Source organism: Mangifera indica, chromosome 2 (assembly GCF_011075055.1).
Source record: "Mangifera indica cultivar Alphonso chromosome 2, CATAS_Mindica_2.1, whole genome shotgun sequence".
In the NCBI taxonomy this organism is placed as follows: domain Eukaryota; kingdom Viridiplantae; phylum Streptophyta; class Magnoliopsida; order Sapindales; family Anacardiaceae; genus Mangifera; species Mangifera indica.
This window is the reverse complement of record NC_058138.1, coordinates 23,450,027-23,470,143: the sequence shown is the minus strand read 5'-3', so window position 1 is coordinate 23,470,143 and position 20,117 is coordinate 23,450,027. Positions and strand designations below refer to the sequence as shown.

The 20,117-nt window shown below is 28.5% G+C and overlaps 1 protein-coding gene and 1 pseudogene across 10 annotated transcripts; one reads left to right on the top strand and one right to left on the bottom strand.

The window, feature by feature from the left end:
- Positions 1-137: 137 nt before the first annotated feature.
- Positions 138-4,593, bottom strand: LOC123208739 (annotated as a pseudogene).
- Positions 4,594-13,300: 8,707 nt separating this feature from the next.
- LOC123203202 (UPF0481 protein At3g47200-like) lies at positions 13,301-20,117 on the top strand. 10 transcript variants are annotated; one of them, XM_044619476.1, is made up of 12 exons: positions 13,301-13,353; positions 13,487-13,538; positions 16,020-16,146; positions 16,768-16,960; positions 17,078-17,172; positions 17,384-17,447; positions 17,561-17,649; positions 17,867-17,930; positions 18,044-18,132; positions 18,350-18,413; positions 18,527-18,615; positions 18,759-20,117. In XM_044619476.1, the coding sequence occupies exons 3-12, from the start codon at positions 16,042-16,044 to the stop codon at positions 20,019-20,021; spliced, it is 2,115 nt and encodes a 704-aa protein (XP_044475411.1). In that variant the 5' UTR covers positions 13,301-13,353; positions 13,487-13,538; positions 16,020-16,041; the 3' UTR covers positions 20,022-20,117. The 10 variants fall into 10 exon arrangements, with proteins under 10 accessions (XP_044475411.1, XP_044475401.1, XP_044475460.1 ...); XM_044619466.1 differs by having other exon boundaries at positions 13,316-13,353; positions 16,024-16,146; XM_044619525.1 differs by lacking the exons at positions 13,301-13,353; positions 13,487-13,538 and having other exon boundaries at positions 15,511-16,146; positions 18,759-18,917; positions 19,417-19,967.

Below are 20,117 nucleotides of genomic sequence, written 5' to 3'. Positions count from 1 at the left end.
ACATTTAATAAACTACAGAATTTTGTTTAGGTTTCTAAACTGCATTTATATGGTTAAATAAATTTTTTTTATAACTTGACTTTAAAACCTTATATTCAAATATAAAAGGTTGACATACGTACATAATACAACACAATTTAACGACAAAAAAGTGTAAAATGATCAATAACAAAGTAATAGCAAGAGAGCATCCACATCTCCACAAAAGAAAACAATGTCTGTCGCCAATATGGATTTATATACAAAATTCCCGCGAATACTATAAGTACAACTATGTAGGTCACTACGAAACTTATATAGAAAATATTCATATCAACAAGATCACTATCATCTTCTTCAATAATTGATGAAGCCTTTGGTGTCAACGATGGTGATTTTGGTGGGTAGCAACTTTTATTCAATGGCAATCCACAAAGAAATTTATTTCCTTCATAGCTACTCTCTTCAAAGGTTGCAAATTGTCCAATCCTTTTAGGTGTTTGGCCTGATAAATTATTGTATGCTACACTGAATACAGACAAAGTGTTTATCTCTACTAGTTCAGAAGGGATATTCCCATTCAAATTGTTGTAAGAAAGATCTAAACTCTCAATCTATTTGAGGTTTGGGAATGTTTTTGGGATTGATCCTGTTAAATTATTATGAGAAAGATTAAGATTATGAATCTTTGTAAGATTTCCAATTTGATAAGGAATTTCACCGAATAATCTATTGCATGAAAGATCAATTCTAGACATATATGCAAGCATTTTTGCTTTGTAAGAGTAAGATATACTTTTAGTAGTGAACTGTATTGATTCTTCACTTCCCCTTATCACAACTCCATAATAAGGAACAAAAAATTCATAAATTAAACTTTCATCATTCTCACTTCCTTCATAGAGGGTGGTAAAATTTAGGCAAGAAGGGATTTTACCAAAAAGATTGTTTTGAGAAAGATCTATCAAACATAATTCTCTCAAATTGCATGATTGTGTAGGTAATTCACCTTTAAGATTGTTGTTACTTAAGATCAAGTAACGTAAGGACAAAAGTTTCTCGATCCAACTTGGAATGTCCCCTTCTATGTGGTTATAGCTAAGATTTAAGACCTCCAAGAAAGAACTATTAATGCAAAGAGCATTTCTTAATTGTCCCCTTAATCTATTTCTTGACAAGTGAACCTGTCTGATATTTGAAAGGCCAAGACAGGGCAGTAAACTTCCAAATATATTGTTCTCTGAAATATCCAAAATTTCAAGATTTTGACATTGACAAAGTTTCTTTGGAAGTAGACCTTCAAGCTGATTATTAAACATCACTATATCAATTAAATATGATAGATTTCCAAACCATCTTGGAATCTTACCTGAGAGATTGTTATCATTGAGATGTAACACTTCTAAAGTATAGCAATTTAACAAACTTTCTGGAATCTTTCCTCTAAAATGGTTGTCATCCTATTGTAAACCTCGTAACTTTGTCAAGCCAAAATTATTAGAAAAGATTTGGCCTTGCAAATTGTTGTTTGAAAGAATAAGTACTCTTAGTAAGGAGCAACTTATGACCAACTGTTCAGGTATTCCACCAGACAAGTTATTGTCTGATATGTCTAAACTTAGCAATGAGCTCATATTACCAAGAGTAGATGGAATGTTACCATTGAAATCATTTCTAGACATGTTTAACAGCATTAGCCCTAGTAGTTTTGCACCAATATTCATCAAAATTTGACCATGGAAGAAATTTAAGGAGATATCTAGTATTGATAAATTCATATGAGGTTGAAATGATAGTTGGAAACTCCCTAAAAGAGAATTATTAACTAGTATAAGTGATTTCAATTGGGTATTGTTGTATAATAGCCAATACGGAAATTCTCCAGTCAAGTTAATGTGAGAGAGATCAACATATCGTAAGTCATGTTGATGGTAAAGAAATTTTGGAAAAGGGCCAACACTTCCATAACAAAATAATTTGATGGAATTTAATTGGAATTTTGGGGTCATGGAATATGACATGGTTTCAATATAAATTTGGTTATTTTCACTCTCGAAATTTTTGAGATTTGAAAGGTTAAAAAATGAATTGAGTGAAATTGGGATTTCAAAGAGATTGTCTGAAATGTAGAGGACTTCAATGGATTTTAGGTTATTAAGGGGAGATGAGGAGATGTTTCCAATAATTTGGTTAGAAGATATATCTAATTGTCAAAGTGAAGTCAAATTTGCAAGACATAGAGGTAAGACACCCGTTAAATCATTATAGCCAATATCCAACTCTTCCAAATCCATCAGCTCACACAAGCCTATAATGAAACATGTCTTTTATTTATGAAGAATCCAATGTCTTAAACAATAGAAGGTAGAATCGCAATCTCCAAGCTTAAAATTAAAAACAATTTTATGTATATTAATACTTGTAATTCCTTTATATTCTCATTAGGTCATTGTAATTATAATTAATTTTGACTTAGGGAGGAGAAAGGAGAAAGAATATGAGCAAATTACTAACCTTGGTCAGCCAATGTGCCACTGAGTCCGCAGTGAGACAATGATAATGTTTTAAGAGAAGTTCCCAGCCTAAAGATTTTAGAAAAGCTTGTGTTGAGAGTAGTATATTCCATGTCCAAACTTTCCAAATTTTTTAGATTAAGGGGACCTACAATATTGACATGAATTTTCGTGAATTTCATTGCACATATAATTAAGTAGAATATATAGCACATTGTAATTAATCTTTTATTTACCTTGAATTTTTGGGATGCCATTGAACTCACAATTCCTGATTGACAAATCTCTCAGTGAAGTAAAAGGTGCAACAAATTGTAGAAAACTTCTGGGGAGCTTAGAGTAGTACAACTGCAATTCTTCCAAGCTGGTCAAATTCTGCAACTCTGTTGTAACAGAACAACATATTTAAAATGACTCTAGGTTATATATATGGAAATTGATCTGAATAGCACGTCACACAATCATTTATATACCTTTAATTTCTGAGAAGTAGTTGAGCTCACAATGCCACATTGACAAATATTTCAGTGAAGGAAAAATTTTAACAATATTTGGAAAGTTTATATGGAGCTTATTATAATCCAAGAACAATTCTTCTAGGCTGCTGGTCACATTGTGCAACTCTGTTAAAATAACACTAGATAAGTAATTGAAAATTTGTCAGAAATTTTGTTTTTGCATCATAACTTTAACTTATTTCTTACCTTGAGTAATCTCAATTTGAGTAGCATCATTATATGAAAAATAAAGTGTCTTCAAGGAGGAGAATGACATCAATGTTGATAAGAAGAGGGCAGTTGCATTAGTGGTTTCCATATTATATAGATAAAGGATACTCAAGTTCTTCAAGCCTCCATAATCTATATGTTAAAAAACTAAATTTATAATCAACAATCTTCAATGTAATATATACCAAGAAATGAAACAGAAATCATTATTTACCTTTGAAGTTTACAAATTGGTCAATCTTATTCCAACTCATGTGCAATTCCTCTAAGTTCTTTAGGGAATATAATCCTAGTGATAAATGAAACAAAATTGATTAAAAATTGATCATAAGAGAAATTTTATCATGCTTACTTTCAACATCAACAGTTCCGTTCAATCTAATTTTATTCACATACAAAGATTTTAATGAAGAAAGATCAGCTAAAGATGATAATATTCTATTATTGAGGTTGTTATGACTTAAACCTAGAACCTTCAAATTACTCAAACCTAAAAATAGTCAAACAATTTCACAAGATTAAGTACTGTTTCATATATTTAATTTAAAATATCTAATTATATTGTAAATTCAACAAAACAAAAAAGACAAAGAAAAAATAGTTGAAATTATGGTTTACCTTGAATATTAGTACTCCCATTCAAATTATTCTCATTTAGATACAATTTTTTTAATGAGAGACTGGCTAGAGATGATAAGATGTTATTATTGAATTTGTTTCCAGTTAAACTTAGTTGCTCCAAGTTTCTCAGCCTTGATAGCCTCTCAAAACCTGCAACTACTCAAACATTTTCAAGCCAATAAATTGTTTCATGTATATAATCATATAATGTATCACAAAATTATTCACAGAATATATGTGAGGACCTTTGCCAGTATTTTTATTAAATGCTTACAAATAATATAAATCTACAAAGGAGAAATTTTTGAGGAATTTGTAGATTTTATTAAAATCATATGATACTAGGTAGATGTAAATAAATTAACAGAAAATTAAATATAATGCTAAATATAGAAATAATAAAGTTCAAAGGAGAAAGATAATTGACCTTCGCTCTCAACACAACCGTTTATATTATTGTTATCTAAATACAGTATTTGTAGTCGTTGGAAAGGAAAAAACAAAGATGCATTTAGATATCGGGGTTCTTCTAGATTCAAATAACTTTCTCTAGAAAGATCAAGTTCGATGACTCTGCCATTAATGTTGTCGCACTTAACCATTTCCCATGCACAACAGTCTGAATTCTCTACCCAATTGGAAAGCTTGAGACGTTTGTAATTAAAATCATAATAATTGAAAAAAGGTTTAAGTTGCAGAAGGGCACTTCTCTCTTCATCCAGACAACACTCACCCAAACAAACCAACTCCATTACTAACAACATCAAAATCCACTTACAACCCATTTCTAATCTGTATAATAAGCTATATATTGCTAGCTCTTGTGACTCACAACACAATGCCCTTACTCTATATATATTACAATGAGACCCTCATTTCTCTTGGATTTCCACGTGTTTTCCATTAATAAAATATTTTTTCTTCTTTTATTTAAAATCAATAACTTTTTAGTAATGCAATTAAAAAGTATTAATACTTTGCTCAACTCTCAGTCTCCAAACAATGAAATATACATTAAATAAAAATAAAACAACTAAAATAAAAGGAAATTAATAAATGAATAATATTATCCATATAGACGAAAAAAAAGTAGAATTTTCACATCAATTTGTTAAAGATTTTTTGTATAATAAATATAATTTGTTTGCATAATATTACTTTTGAATATATACTAATATTATAATTTATAATTACTTTGTTTGTCTAATTTAAAAATACCAAACACATTTTAGACGTAATATTACTTTTCATTTCTGCGTTTATACAGTTTCTTAGACTTTGAGTCAATGTGAATGCAACAATTACCTCTTTTTCTCGTCTTTATTGCTTTAAATTGGAGTTGGCACATTTTGTAGGCATGATTTTCTTTCCATTCCTATTCTCTCTTTCCATTATCTTGTGAAAAATTATTATATAAATCTTTATTTGCAGTTTTTTGACCGTTCAGATTAATTAGCAACAGTTATTCTGGATGTGACACTGCAAATTTAAAAATATTAATCTTATTTGTACAGAGTATTTTCTGAGAATGAGGGATTTTGTACAAAGTAATTTACTCAATATAATCTTTTCTCAAGCAACTATTAAAAAAAATGTTTACCCTAATAATAATAAGGGAAATTATAATAAATAGTCAAATTACCCCTCTATTAAGCAAAAATGTCTAATTTTACTATTTCTAAGCAAAAACACCTAAATTCACCATTCTTAAGCAAAAATGCCCTAATGTTTTTAAAATATCAAAATTACTCTTCATCACATTTATATAAAGTCCCTCACTCTCACTCTTATTACATACATATTTTATATCACTTAAATACTCACTTTCACTCTCATTTTTATTTAATATCAATTACTACAAATTCGTTTAGAAAGAAGAAATTTGTATTTCTGAATTCGAATTGAAAAACATCAATTTGTGAAAACTACATTGAAAATAATATGTTATGAATAAATAAATATATTGAAATACTTTAGAATGTCAATAATAAAAAAATTACTCAAAAATCGTGGAAACAGTGGGAATTCCTTGTTAATATACAAGGGCAGTTTTGTCATTTCACAAAAGTTGGGCATTTTTTATTAAACCTTATTGTTTTGGATAATTTTCTTAAACCCCCTTAATTTTGGCCATTTATTATAATTTTCCTAAAATAATAAAAGAACAATATATTATTATATGATTGGACAATTAAAAATGTAATATAAAATAATATCCAATATTATTTGTACATATAGTTTTATATATATAAGGGGTAAATGACACTTTACTCCTAAAATTTTATTAAATATATTTACCCCTAAAATTTTATTAAATAATTTTATACCATATTTTCCAAGTTAATGTAAACTGGTTGACAGGTACACTGCTTATTTACTACCCTAGTTAATGTAATTAAAGAAACATATAAGGATTTCATAAGATTTTACTTGTATTGATTAAAGCTATACTTTATGAATTTCTTCAATAGTAAATCATGGAAACAAATTTAACTTTTTTTTATTTAGTGGGAGCCTATTCATATTCGATTCACGTTTGTCTTTTTTTTTTTTAGACTTTTTGAGTCAATGTGAATGCAACAATTGCCTTTTTCTCATTCATATTTGTACTCTATTAATATTCCAATTACATAGACTTAGAAGACCATCAACTTTTTCTAACAGTGTTGTGAACGTAGCCTCATTTTTCAAGTCAAGAATTTATAGAAGCTAGGTGTTACAATTACATTGGTTGACATAAAGGAGTATTAAATTTTTCTTAAAGTGTATTTACATTATTAGAGAAAATATGACCTACAATGATCATGATTCCTTCGCACTTTTATCGATGTGATTGTAAATATTTAAAGTTTTCTAAAATTAAGTGAAATACTCCTAATTTTTCAAGTCTCTCAACACAATTGTCTAAACTTATAAAAGATTAATTTCATTATGAGTTTAAATTTAGAATTCTAAGAAAGCTCCACCACCTTAACAACCATTGACCAAGACTTATGTTTGGAAGAATCTTATATGGAGATCCATCACTTTAATTTACTTAATTTAATCATTTTCTCCCACAAATAAATTATTATGTATTGGTTTGGTTTGGTTTAAATTTGGTTTCGGTTAATAAATTTAGAAAAATAATTTACGGTTTTGGGTTGCAAGTTAGGTGGTTTTCAAACCAAATCATAAACTGTATTGTTTTATATTATATATAGGTCAAATAACTATTTCACACCCAAGGTTTGATGAAATGAGAAATTTTCACCATTTAAGTTTAAAAAAAAAATTATTTTCTCACCATATGCAAAAATTTATCAAAAAATTTGTTATATTTTTTTTATAAAATTATTGAAAAGAAAAAAAAGCCCTCAAACCAAATCACACTTTGTCCCCAAAATTTATTAAATAACTTTTTATGTCACTAATTTATATTAATTTCAATTAAAAATAAAAAATTGCAAGTATAAATAAGCATAAGAGTGTCAATGATGTATAATCGTATCTTTGAGGTGTTTTGTAATTTTTGTAAATTTTGGGATGTTAATAATTTTTTCAAGGGTTGTTGGAAATTTGAAAAATTTGAGAGTATTTTTGAAATTTTTTAAATCTCTTTCAATAGTTTCATAAGTGATAGTTACGTTGTAAAGACTCAAATAAAATACAACAAAATGGGGATTTATATCACTTGTTATATATATAAATATAAATATAATTTACTTGTTTATTTTATATATTCATTTCATGTTATATATAATTATAATACAATATTATTTAGTAGGCCTGATGACTATTTCCCACCTAAGGTTTGACGAAATGATATATAGTTTGGAAAAGCCAATTTCCCTCCCATATGTTAAATTTTTTAACAAATTTTGTTAACTTTTTTATAAAATTACTGAAAAGAAAAAAAAAAAACCCTCAAGCTAAATTACACTTTACTATTAAACAACCCTAATTAATTTTAATTAAAAATAATAAAAAAATCATTGATACAAATATAGATCGGAGTGTTAATGACGTATAATTATATGATTGAAAGTAAATTATAATTTTTAAAATATTAGGGGTGTTCATGAAATTTTATGGGTTTCTTTTTATTTGAAAAAAGTTTGGGGCTTTCTTAAAATTTTTAAAATTTACAATATACCTCTCAATAGTTTCAAAATTTTCAGTTATATTCCTAAAATATACAATAAACAAGAGATATAAAATAGTATAAATTGCCTTTAAGTATTGAAATTAACAGTTTACTTTGACAAATAGATGGGAAACTAGATTCTCACTTGGTTTAGATTAATTTATTTACATTAATTCATATAACAAACAAGTTCAAGTGATTATATATATATATATATATATATATAAAAGGGGGCTAAATAACACTTCAATCCTAAATTTCTCATCCAACTGTTAAATTTTTTAACAAATTTTATTAATCTTTTATTAAAATACTGAAACAAATATAGATAGGAGTGTTAATGACGTATAATCATATGTTTAAAGGTACATTATAATTTTTGAAAATATTAGAGGTGTTCAAAAAATTTTAATTTTAAAATTTCAAAATGCCCCACAATAGTTTTAAAATTTTTCGTTACACGCAAAATACACAATAAATAAGGGATGTAAATGTTATATTACAAACTATTGAGATTATGTTATAATTTCAAAATATATGGGGTAAATATGATAATTTTCCAAATAAGATAGAAGAAAAATACTCATTTAACCTTAGTAAGTTAAAAAAAAAAGGTAACAATGACACCCCACAAAACAACAATATTATAATATTTGATTATAATAATATAAATACGCTTTAACTATAAAAATTAATAATTAATTTTGACAAATGGGTGAGAAATTGGTTTTTCCAAACTAAATGGGTGGAGATATGTCATTTCATTGGGTGGGAAATAGCCATTTGGCCTATTTATTAAGTAGAATATATTTGAAAAGTAAATTATTTTTAATAAGTTTAAACCATAATCCAAACTTATTTGAAAAGTTTATTTTCTACAACTAATTTTTCAGTTACAAGTAATTATATTTTGACAATTAAATTTTTAGCTGCAAGATAGAGATAAACTTAATGTTCTACAACTAATTTTTTAGTTACAAATAATTTTATTTTGGCAACTAAATGTTTTGTTGCAAAATTATTTCATCCTTTCGATTATTTAGCAACTAAAATTTTAGTTATAAATACATTTGTTTGGCAACTATAATGTTAGTTGAGAAATACGTGAATAAAATTAATTTTTTGTAACTAAAAATTTAGTTACAATTAATTATGTTTTGACAACTAAATTTTTAGCTGTAAAATAAAGGTAAACTTAATGTTTTGTAACTAATTTTTTTAGTTACAAATAATTATAAATTGTTATTTTAGGAAAAATTTGTATTTTAGTAACTAATAATTTTTATATTGTTATTTTTAAAGATGTAGAGAAGAAAAAGATAAAATTTTATAAATAAAATAATAATTTTATTTTTAAAACTAACCGATTTAATACTCCATGAGTGAATAATAAAGTTTTTTAAAATTAAAGAATAAGAATTTAGAAGTACAGCAACAACAACACTATATATACATATATATATATATTCCATACAATCAAAAGTCAAATTCACACTACGTAACCACCGCGTTGAATCCAAGTCCTGGAGACTTTTCTCTTTGGCTTTAACTAAGAAGAGAAAGACAGTTTACATAGATAGAACCAAATGGGTCAATTTCTAAATCATCAAAACGCGTTGCCTTTTCCACAATCCCTCTGTAAATGTTACTGGGTGCAGCATTTACTGGTTGATAGACGACAGGATGCAGAAGACTTGGACTCATAACTCATTGATTCATTTTAAACCTAATTTCCAAAAGTCCCGTTCACACTTAATTTTCCCAATCTTATTCTGCAATCAAATCATTCTTAATCATCTTTTCCTATGAATACCAATTGATTGTCTTTATGATTACCAAAGATTTTCATTTCATATTATGGCAGATTTACCTTTATGTAAAAGCTTGTCTGTCTGATTAATAAAGAGGTGCTTTTCAAACTGATCTAAATAGATAAGAATGATGTAAATAGTTAGATATTATTATTATATAATTAACTATATCAATATGATTAATTCAAACACTCTTGAATGGTCTATTTATAGTTTTGTGAGAAGTAATTTTTGAAAATATTTTCAATGCTCTAACAAATCCCAAAAATGACTTTGACCGTTGTTGAAGAGAAACCCCCTAAAGGAAGAAAAGAAAATCCAAATATTTATGAAAATATTGGGAAAAAATGCTTTAAAAATATAAATAAAACAGTTGAATTACTCTTTTAAATACAAAGAAATTACAGTTATTACAACTGACAAAACGCCTCAAAAATCTCTAAAGCCATGATAAAAATATTTTTGAAAAGAAACATCAATAATCATCCTAATCCTAGAAGAAGAATTCCAAATTAAAGATCTAAAATTTTTAATAAAAATTGTTTTTTCAAAGGGTTTCATTATGTCTCAATTGATTTTAAAAAATCACAAAAATTTTATGAATTTATTTGTGTAGATTGCGACTCTTGTAAGTTCAAATATTATCAAAATAAAAAAAATCTAAATTTCATAACTCATTTATGTATGCATATTACGAAAATTCTTAATCTTTTTAATTGAGGTAAAGATCTTTCAACACAAAATTTCTTGAATAAAGTTTGAAAAAAAAAAACATGTTCCATTTAAATAAAAAATTAAAAAATGATTGCAAAAGCCATCAAAGATATCAATGCTCCTGCAAAATAAATGATGCACAAGCACCCGTGCCTAATTTTCAAAAGAAAAGTTTGCAGGATCCAAGATTTCGGACAAATTCACATGCAAAGTTGCTTAATGATTCAAATGATGCACAATCACCCGTGACTAAGTTTCAAAAGAAAGTTTGCAAGAATCAAGATTTCTGACAAATTCGCCTGTACCAGGCTACAAAGGAAGATCTGATGGGTCTCTCCATAATTTTTAAATTAGATTGGTAATCAAATAAATACTTTATTAGTTCACAATTTTACCAATTTAATCAAAAAAATTAATTAATTCAATTTATTATTAAATTAAAATTTAAAAAAATTTAAAAATTTGATCAAATCTAATTTGATCATATATGATTGAATTAATAATAAAACTAACTTTTTATATTAATCAAACTAGATTTAAAATTAATTTTTAATTTAATCAATCGAATAAACTAATCTGATCTAATTTTAAAATCATTAGGATCTATTCGTATGCAGCTAAAAATTTCACATAACAGACAATACACTTTCATGAACGTGTATTTATTTTTACTTCATTTAATTGGTCCCAATGAACGTGAATCATCCTTCAGAGATTGCTGTCAAACTAAATTATTGTTGCCGTACATTAGTATATAAAATTATATACTTCATTTAAATCGTATGCATTTTCGGATAGACACTTATTACATAAAATTAAATACGGTGGATTCCAAAAAAAAAATTTAATTTTTTTTAAAATAAATTAAATCAAATTAATAAAAATAATTTACTCTAATTTAAATTATAATTTGAATAATAATTTTTAATATTTTATAATATATAATATATATTTTATAATATGATATAATAAAATATATATAAAAAATAATATATATTATAAAATATATTAAATTAATATAATTTAATAAATATATTATATGATATAATACGTGTTATATTATATAATAAATATTAGTGATATAAATTAATTTTACAAGAGAAAAAATACCGGGAAAATGCCACATGTTGCGTCACAATCTTGAGTGCAATACAGTTGTTTATTCTAACTCACGATAATGACACTGTAAAAGTCCTTTTTTTTTATCAAGACGGAGATGACTGTTGCCTGTCAACGAGAATATCTGATCAACGAGTTGCTAACTGGCATTGATAAAAGTCTTTTTCTGGTCAGCCCTGTATTTACAGGGTGCCTAGAAGCATTCGTAGTGTAGATAAAAAAGTTTACACTCTTGAGTTAATTTTGAAAGTTATATTCAAATTAAATTTATTTAAATTTGAGTTTAAATTTAATTTGAATAAGTTTAAAATGAATCAGTTTTATATAAGTTTAATTAAATTTGAATTTAAGTTTAAACTATTTATTAAATTTATAAATTAAAAATTTTGATATAAAATGATATTATTTTAATTAATATGTATTAAAAAAATATTATTTTAATAATAAATTAATTAAAAGGTCAAATTCAAAATAAATTGAACCAAATTTAAACTTAATTTTCATGAATTCAAACTCCAATCCGAGCTTAAAAGCAAGGTTTAGCTTTCTTTATCCCTTAATTAATCCAATCGACACTATGGAAGTGACAGGTAGATCTCATATGGGAGGAATCAAATCTATCTTCTTTTGTACAGATCAATGGTGGGGTTGAAGTTGAAGACATCAGAAAATGCCCCAAAATTGTAACTGCGATTTCACGTCTTTAATCATAAATGTATATAATTACGGAATCACGTGAAATCAGGCCCACTTCATCTTCAATTCTCCTTTTATTAGGCCCCACAAATGGTGTCCCATGATGGGGAGTTTAGGGAATATAAGTATGTGTAACGGGGGCAAGTGAAATTTGACCACATGCGTTTGGGGGGTTTATGTAATTTTAGTACGCTATACCGGGGAATTAAATCCGACGAAGCGTATCAATTTCACTAATCGTCTTAGGGGTTTACTGTAATATTATTAAACATGGGAGAAGGTAATTGAAATTTTTTCTATGCATGGGGTTATGAATGTAGACTTTCTTATTGGAGGGTTATTTGGAGAATAGCACACATATTGGAGGGTTTTAAGGCAATTTAGTTACACATAATGGAGGTCAATTTTTCCACCGTATAATCTATCTGCAATACACGCGAAATCTCGGGTTCACTCAAAATTTTTATCATTCCCTAAATGTTTGTATTTGGTGTTGTCATAATTTGTTTGGCTTTGCTCAATTGTTATGAGCATTAACCAAAACTTTCAGTTTTTTTTTCCCTGTTAAAGAAAAATGCAAGGTTTTGTAGGTCCAAATGACCAAGTGGTGAGAAGAACTTTGGATGGAAAGTATATATGAGAGGACACAAGAATATTATTAGTCTACTGAAAAATTATCTGGCATCATGATTTAGCTTGTACAATGAAGCTACAAATGCCAGCCACAGAAGTGGTTCATGATTTATCTTGTACAGTAAAGCTATATGAGTCAAAAATTGGTGGGAATGCAAGAATATAAGCATGCAAATTAGTTAATAATGGGGGGTAGTGAATTGTCTATATAAACACCCCCTCACCTTCACTTGTATACACACCTCTTCATCCAAACACTCTTGCTTCTTGCTTCCTATTTTTTCACTCTTGCTTCTTTCTTCTTCTTTTCCGCAGCCTTGGTTTAATGAAATTATATTTCTTATTTTGCAATTCACTCATTTTGCAATTTATTTAATTATATTTATAATATATTATCAACACGATCAACTCAGGTATATTGTAATCTTTTTATTATGTCATTATATTATTTGTATATTATAATACAGATATTTTAATTATGATGTCTCAATTATCTTCATGTTTTTTTGTTTTGATTTTTATCTCATTGAGTTTTTCTTTGACAAGGTTAATATAATTATCTGCAAGTAGTAGAAATCTAACAACACGATCAACTCAGGTATATTGTAATCTTTTTATTATGTCATTATATTATTTGTATATTATAAATACAGATATTCTAATTATTTTGTCTCAATTATCTTTATGTTTTTTTGTTTTGATTTTTATCTCATTAAGTTTTTTTTTAATAAGATTAATATAATTATTTGTAAATAGTAAAAATCTAAAAGAGAGTGTTGTATGTCTAATGAATTTTCCACCATATGCCATAAATTTAGAAAAATTGGTAGGAATGCAAGAATATAAGCATGCAAATTAGTCAATAATGGGGACAGTGAATTGTCTATATAAACATCCCCTTACCTTCATTTGTATACACACCTCTTCATCCAAACAGTCTTGCTTCTTGTTTCCTATTTCTTCACTCTTACTTCTTTCTTCTTCTTTTCTACAGCCTTGGTTTAATGAAATTATATTTTTCATTTTGCAACTCACTCATTTTGTAATTTATTCAATTATATTTATAACACAAATGACATTTATTATGTCAAAAACATTTTTAAAATTATTCAAAAAAGGTAATATCCACCTATCCATCTTACAAACAAAAACAAAAGTGATAGAAAGAAAAAATACAAAAATTCCCTAAACAAAGTTTGAAGAAACAAAATTTCACGCAAAAAGAAACAAAATAATTAAAACATGTTTGCAAAAGTCATTATACGATGATGCACAACCACATGTCACTAATTTTCAAAAGAAAAAGTTTGCAAGAATCAAGATTATGGCTGATTCAGGTGCAAGTATGTTCAATAATTCTGACAAAGCTGCAAAATGAAATTCTGATGGGTCTATTCGTATCCAACTAAAAATTTCTCATAACAGCAAATATTCTTTTATCAACATGTATTTATTTTTTCTTAATTTAATTGGTCTGAGTGAACGTGAATCAAAGATTTCGACCACCTAGAAGAGTTGCTGTCAAATTAAAATTATGAAGGACATATTAATTAAAATAGTTATTTATTTTATTTTATATATATATAATTATTTTTTTAACATATAAATATAATCGTTTTTTAAGTCGATTTTATCTTTGAAAGAAAAAAATTATAAGATTTAGAATTAGTCTGATGGTTGGTCAATCAACTAATTTTTTAAAAATAAATTGGTTCATTAAGTGTTTAACCAGATGGTTGGCCAAATGGGTTAGTTGGTTGGCCAACCCCTCGACTAATAAATTTTTAATAATAAATTAATTAACCAATCAAATTTTTATAAATAGATTAATTAGCTAGGTGTTTGACACCCTGACCAGCCATCCCAATGTCAAAATCATAAAAAATTTTCATATTTTCATCTCACTTCAACTCATATTTTACTCTTAATTCGGTGAGTGAGTGAGTCTTATGTCTTAATTAGGTGAGTTTATACTTGATTAGGTGAATCTTAACTGGATAAATATAAAATTTAAAAATATTTTAAATATTTTATATTTTAGGATATATATGTATAATAAAAAAAATGACTCTATATATGAAAAAAATAAATTATTTTATTCAATAACCCAAATAATGGTGTATGAACTATAATATTTTAATATTTTATTTATTGAAAAAAGTATATAAAATATATAATAAAAAATTAAATTCTTAATATATAATCGGATCATCTTAATGAAAATCTTTTAAAATTATTCTTTTGTGTTATATTAAAACCATTTATTTATATATATAATATTTAATAAAATTAATTAAATTATAATTGTTTAAAATATAATATAAATATAAAATATATTTATAATATATATTTAAATAAAATAATAAAATAAATATAAAAATAAATTATACATCTAATTACTTATTAAAAAATTTTATCAAACACATATATTTTTTTAAAAAATATAGTTTATAGTTTGTTTTGATTTGAAAATTGCTTAAATTGTAACTTAAACAAAAAAAAATGGTTTGAAAAATCTTTAATCTAAATTAAACCGTTTTACAAACCAACCGAACTAAAATATAATTTTTAAATGGTTTGGTTTAATTTTACAATTTGAAGTAAATTATACACACCCTTAAAATCAAATATAAAGCCAGAAGAGGAAGCACATTACAGATAAATATAGTAATACAAGGTGAGGCAGTGAGATAGCATAAGTTTAAGTGACACATCTATAAAATCAAATATATTATGGTACGAGCTGAAATATAATCAAGAGCGAGGAAGAACTCTCTGGTGCAATTCTTATTTTCCAGGGCCAAAAGATTCAGTTTCAATTTCACTTTTTTAGTTATTTTAATTAATGATATATTCTTATCATTTATTCATTTTCATCCACCCAAAATTAATCAAATGTTTATTTGAGCTTGGGATTTTTGTACTAACACATAAAATTATTTCGAAATTAAAAAACACCTGTTAGTTTTGAATAAACGAATCTAAACTCTATTATGTTAAAACTGATCAAAAAACAAAATTTGTCAAAATTTTCTTCTGAGGGTGATTATCAGTTGATTGTTATTGACTATTGTTATAGACAGACCTTTGACTTCAAAACAATGAACAAGGAGATGAGTGCTGCCTTGACACAAGAGGATTCGGTCAAAGAGTCGCCAACTGACACTGATGAAAGCCTGGAGTCCGAGTCTGATCCTGGTTTAAGGGTAGGGTGTTTGAGTGTTTCGTGTGGGGGAATCATATTACTTGATAGAAGCTTCTAAATCGTTTAATTATCAATGATATGTTCATTACTTTATATGTTTATGTTTTTATGGACTGTCTTCTGATGATATTATCCCATCGTTATGTGATAGGAAGGTATCACTGAGAATGTAGTTTCACCTCCTCGTTGTTTGCCCTCGAGTAATGGTTATCTATTAATTAAGGGTACTTCTGTCGTTTCAATTTATGATTTTGAGTGATTATTTGAAGTTTGCTTCGTTTGATTTGGTCACTCTGTTTTGTATTTTCTTTATCTGGTGGAGGTAAGGGATGCTAGAAACCCTCCTCTGTCTCAGTATCCCAAGCGTAATCAAGTATTGTATACTCAAACTCATGATGGTAACACAGTAAGGGTCTTTTCTTCCTCAACATCATATATTTTTTCTGGTTAAGAGGAAATTGCCACATGCTACCTCACAATCTTGAGTATTTAGTGTGGTGGAACCATATTACTTGCTGGACGCTGCTAAACCAGTTAATTATCGAAGATATGATCATTGTTTGATATGTTTGTGTCTTCATGGACTGTCTTTTGATGATATTATCCCATCATTATGTGGCAGGGAGGTATAACTGAGAATGTAGTTCTGCCTCCACCTCTGCCTTCGCCTCCGCCTCGGCCTCGGTCTCGGCCTCGGTCTTGGCCTCGGTCTCCGTCTCTGCCTCGGTCTTGGCCTCAGTCTCCGCCTCCGCTTCCGCCTGGGTCTTCGTCTCCGCCTCGGTCTCGGCCTCCGCCTCCGCCTCCTCTACACTCGAGTAATGGTTATCGATTAATTAAGTGTACTTGTGTCATTTCAATTTATTATTTTGAGTGATTATTTGAAGTTTGCTTGGTTTGATTTGGCCATTCTGTTTTGTATTTTCTTTATCTAGAGTATGCAAGGGATTTTGAAAACCCTCCTCTGTCTCAATTTCCCAAGCGCAATCAGGTGGTGTACACTCAAACTCGTGATAATAACAGAATAAGGGTCTTTTCTTCCTCAAACATCATATATTTTTTCCGGTTAATAGGAAAATGCCACATGTTACCTCACAATCTTGAGTGTTTCGTGTGGTAGAATCATATTACTTGCTGGAAGCTGCTAAACCATTTAATTATCAATGATATGATCATTACTTGATATGTTTTTGTCTTCATGGGCTGTCTTTTGCTGATATTATCCCATCGTTATGTGACAGGGAGTTATCACTGAGAATGCAGCTCCGCCCATCAAACCTGTTCCTCGTCCATGCAATTACTCGGGTAATGGTTATCTATTAAGTGTACTTTTGTCATTTCAATTTATTATTTTGAGTGATTATTTGAAGTTTGCTTGGTTTGATTTGGCCACTTTGTTTTGTATTTTCTTTATCTAGCATTTGCAAGGGATTTTGAAAACCCTCCTCTGTCTCAGTATCCCAGGCGCAATGAGGGGGTGTACGCTCGAACTTGTGATAATAGCAGAGTATGGGTCTTTTCTTCCTCAAACATCATATATTTTTTCTGTTTAATAGGAAAATGCCACATGTTACCTCACAATCTTGAGTGTTTCGTGTGGTAGAATCATATTACTTGCTGGAAGCTGCTAAACCATTTAATTATCAATGATATGATCATTACTTGATATGTTTTTGTCTTCATGGGCTGTCTTTTGCTGATATTATCCCATCGTTATGTGACAGGGAGTTATCACTGAGAATGCAGCTCCGCCCATCAAACCTGTTCCTCGTCCATGTAATTACTCGGGTAATGGTTATCTATTAAGTGTACTTTTGTCATTTCAATTTATTATTTTGAGTGATTATTTGAAGTTTGCTTGGTTTGATTTGGCCACTTTGTTTTGTATTTTCTTTATCTAGCATTTGCAAGGGATTTTGAAAACCCTCCTCTGTCTCAGTATCCCGGGCGCAATGAGGGGGTGTACGCTCGAACTTGTGATAATAACAGAGTATGGGTCTTTTCTTCCTCAAACATCATATATTTTTTCTGGTTAATAGGAAAATGCCACATGTTACCTCACAATCTTGAGTGTTTCGTGTGGTAGAATCATATTACTTGCTGGAAGCTGCTAAACCATTTAATTATCAATGATATGATCATTACTTGATATGTTTTTGTCTTCATGGGCTGTCTTTTGCTGATATTATCCCATCGTTATGTGACAGGGACTTATCACTGAGAATGCAGCTCCGCCCATCAAACCTGTTCCTCGTCCATGTAATTACTCGGGTAATGGTTATCTATTAAGTGTACTTTTGTCATTTCAATTTATTATTTTGAGTGATTATTTGAAGTTTGCTTGGTTTGATTTGGCCACTTTGTTTTGTATTTTCTTTATCTAGCACATGCAAGGGATATTGAAAACCCTCCTCTGCCTCAGTATCCCAGGCACAATGAGGGGGTGTTCACTCGAACTTGTGATAATAACAGAGTATGGGTCTTTTCTTCCTCAAACATCATATATTTTTTCTGGTTAATAGGAAAATGCCACATGTTACCTCACAATCTTGAATGCAATAGAGTTGTTTATTCTAACTCACAATAATGACACTGTAAATGTCCTTTTTTTTACAGAACATGGAGATGACTGCTGCCTATAAACAAGATCTGGTCAAAGAGTTGCTAAATGACACTGATGAAAGCCTGAAGCTCGAGTGTATTCGTGGTCAGTGCTCTATTTACAGGGTGCCTAAAAAGATTCGTAGTGTAAATGAGCAAGTCTACACTCCTGAGGTAATTTCAGTTGGCCCCCTCCACCATGACAAAAAGGAATTATCTCACATGGAAAAGAAAAAAAAGTATGTGAAAAGCTTTTTTCGACAAATACAAACAGAGAAAAAAAAGAAAATAGATAAAATTCTAAGTTTTATCGAGGACAATGAAAAAAGAATTTGTGATTGTTACGCAGAAGCATTTTCACTTGAGAGTCATGAGTTTGTTACGATGATTTTATATGATTCTATTTTCATTTTAGAGATCTTCTTACGAGTGAGCTTAGATGATGCAAGTGATATATTATTATTAGATACACCAGCAGCAGTCAATACTTTATGGACTGACTTGCAATTATTTGAAAATCAACTTCCGTATTTTGTCCTCAAGAAAATATACAAGTTGGCTTCCGTTGACACCTCCCTACCTCCCTTCATGGACCTTTGTGTTAATTTCTTTGGCAAATTTATGGGTGTTCGATTGAGTACTTCAACCGTTGATAAGGTTAAACATTTCACAGATTGGAGAAGAATTAGTCTACTCGAAGGCTACTCGTCAGTGTCAGATAAAAACTGGGTTTCTGATTTACCTTGTGCAGTAAAGCTACATGAGTCAGGGTTAAAGTTTAAGTGTATTGAAATTGAAACAGGACAGAGCGTACTTGATATAAAATTTGAAGCTAATGAATTGCAGATACCACGGCTAGATGTATTTGACTCTACTGAATGTCTGCTTAGAAACATTATGGCTTTGGAGCAGTGCCTTTACCGGGAGAATGCTCAGGTTTGCAATTATGTTGAACTGATGGATTACCTTATTAATGATGAAACGGATGTGGAATTGCTCATTGGAAGTGGAATTATTTCCAATCATATGGGGGACGATGCTTCAGTGGCAACTATGTTTAACAAACTTAATCAACATATACCTAAAAGCAAATCTTCTTACCATAACTTAAGCGAGCAGCTCAAAGAACACTACAACAATCCCTGGAATAGAGCCAAGACAACTTTGAAAAGAGTATATTTCAGCAATCCATGGAGAAGCACAGCAACTGTCGCAGCGATAATACTCTTGTTTCTTACTATTATAGGAACTATATGTTCTATCTTGCAGGTTGTGTAATTTTAATTGATAATTGTGTTAGATCCAAAATCTACTTGCATTACTATAATATGTAGTGTGAAGCTCCTTATTTTAATAAGAATATGTGTTTGTATA

Bases quoted from the DNA above. Each gene is read 5' to 3' on its own strand.
- LOC123203202 (XM_044619450.1), top strand. From the start codon at position 15,934: ATGTTAAAACTGATCAAAAAACAAAATTTGTCAAAATTTTCTTCTGAG. The intron at 16,147-16,767 runs GTAGGGTGTTTG...ATTATGTGGCAG, and splicing joins AGTCTGATCCTGGTTTAAGG to GGAGGTATAACTGAGAATGT. The intron at 18,616-18,758 runs GTATGGGTCTTT...TTTTTTTTACAG, and splicing joins GAACTTGTGATAATAACAGA to AACATGGAGATGACTGCTGC.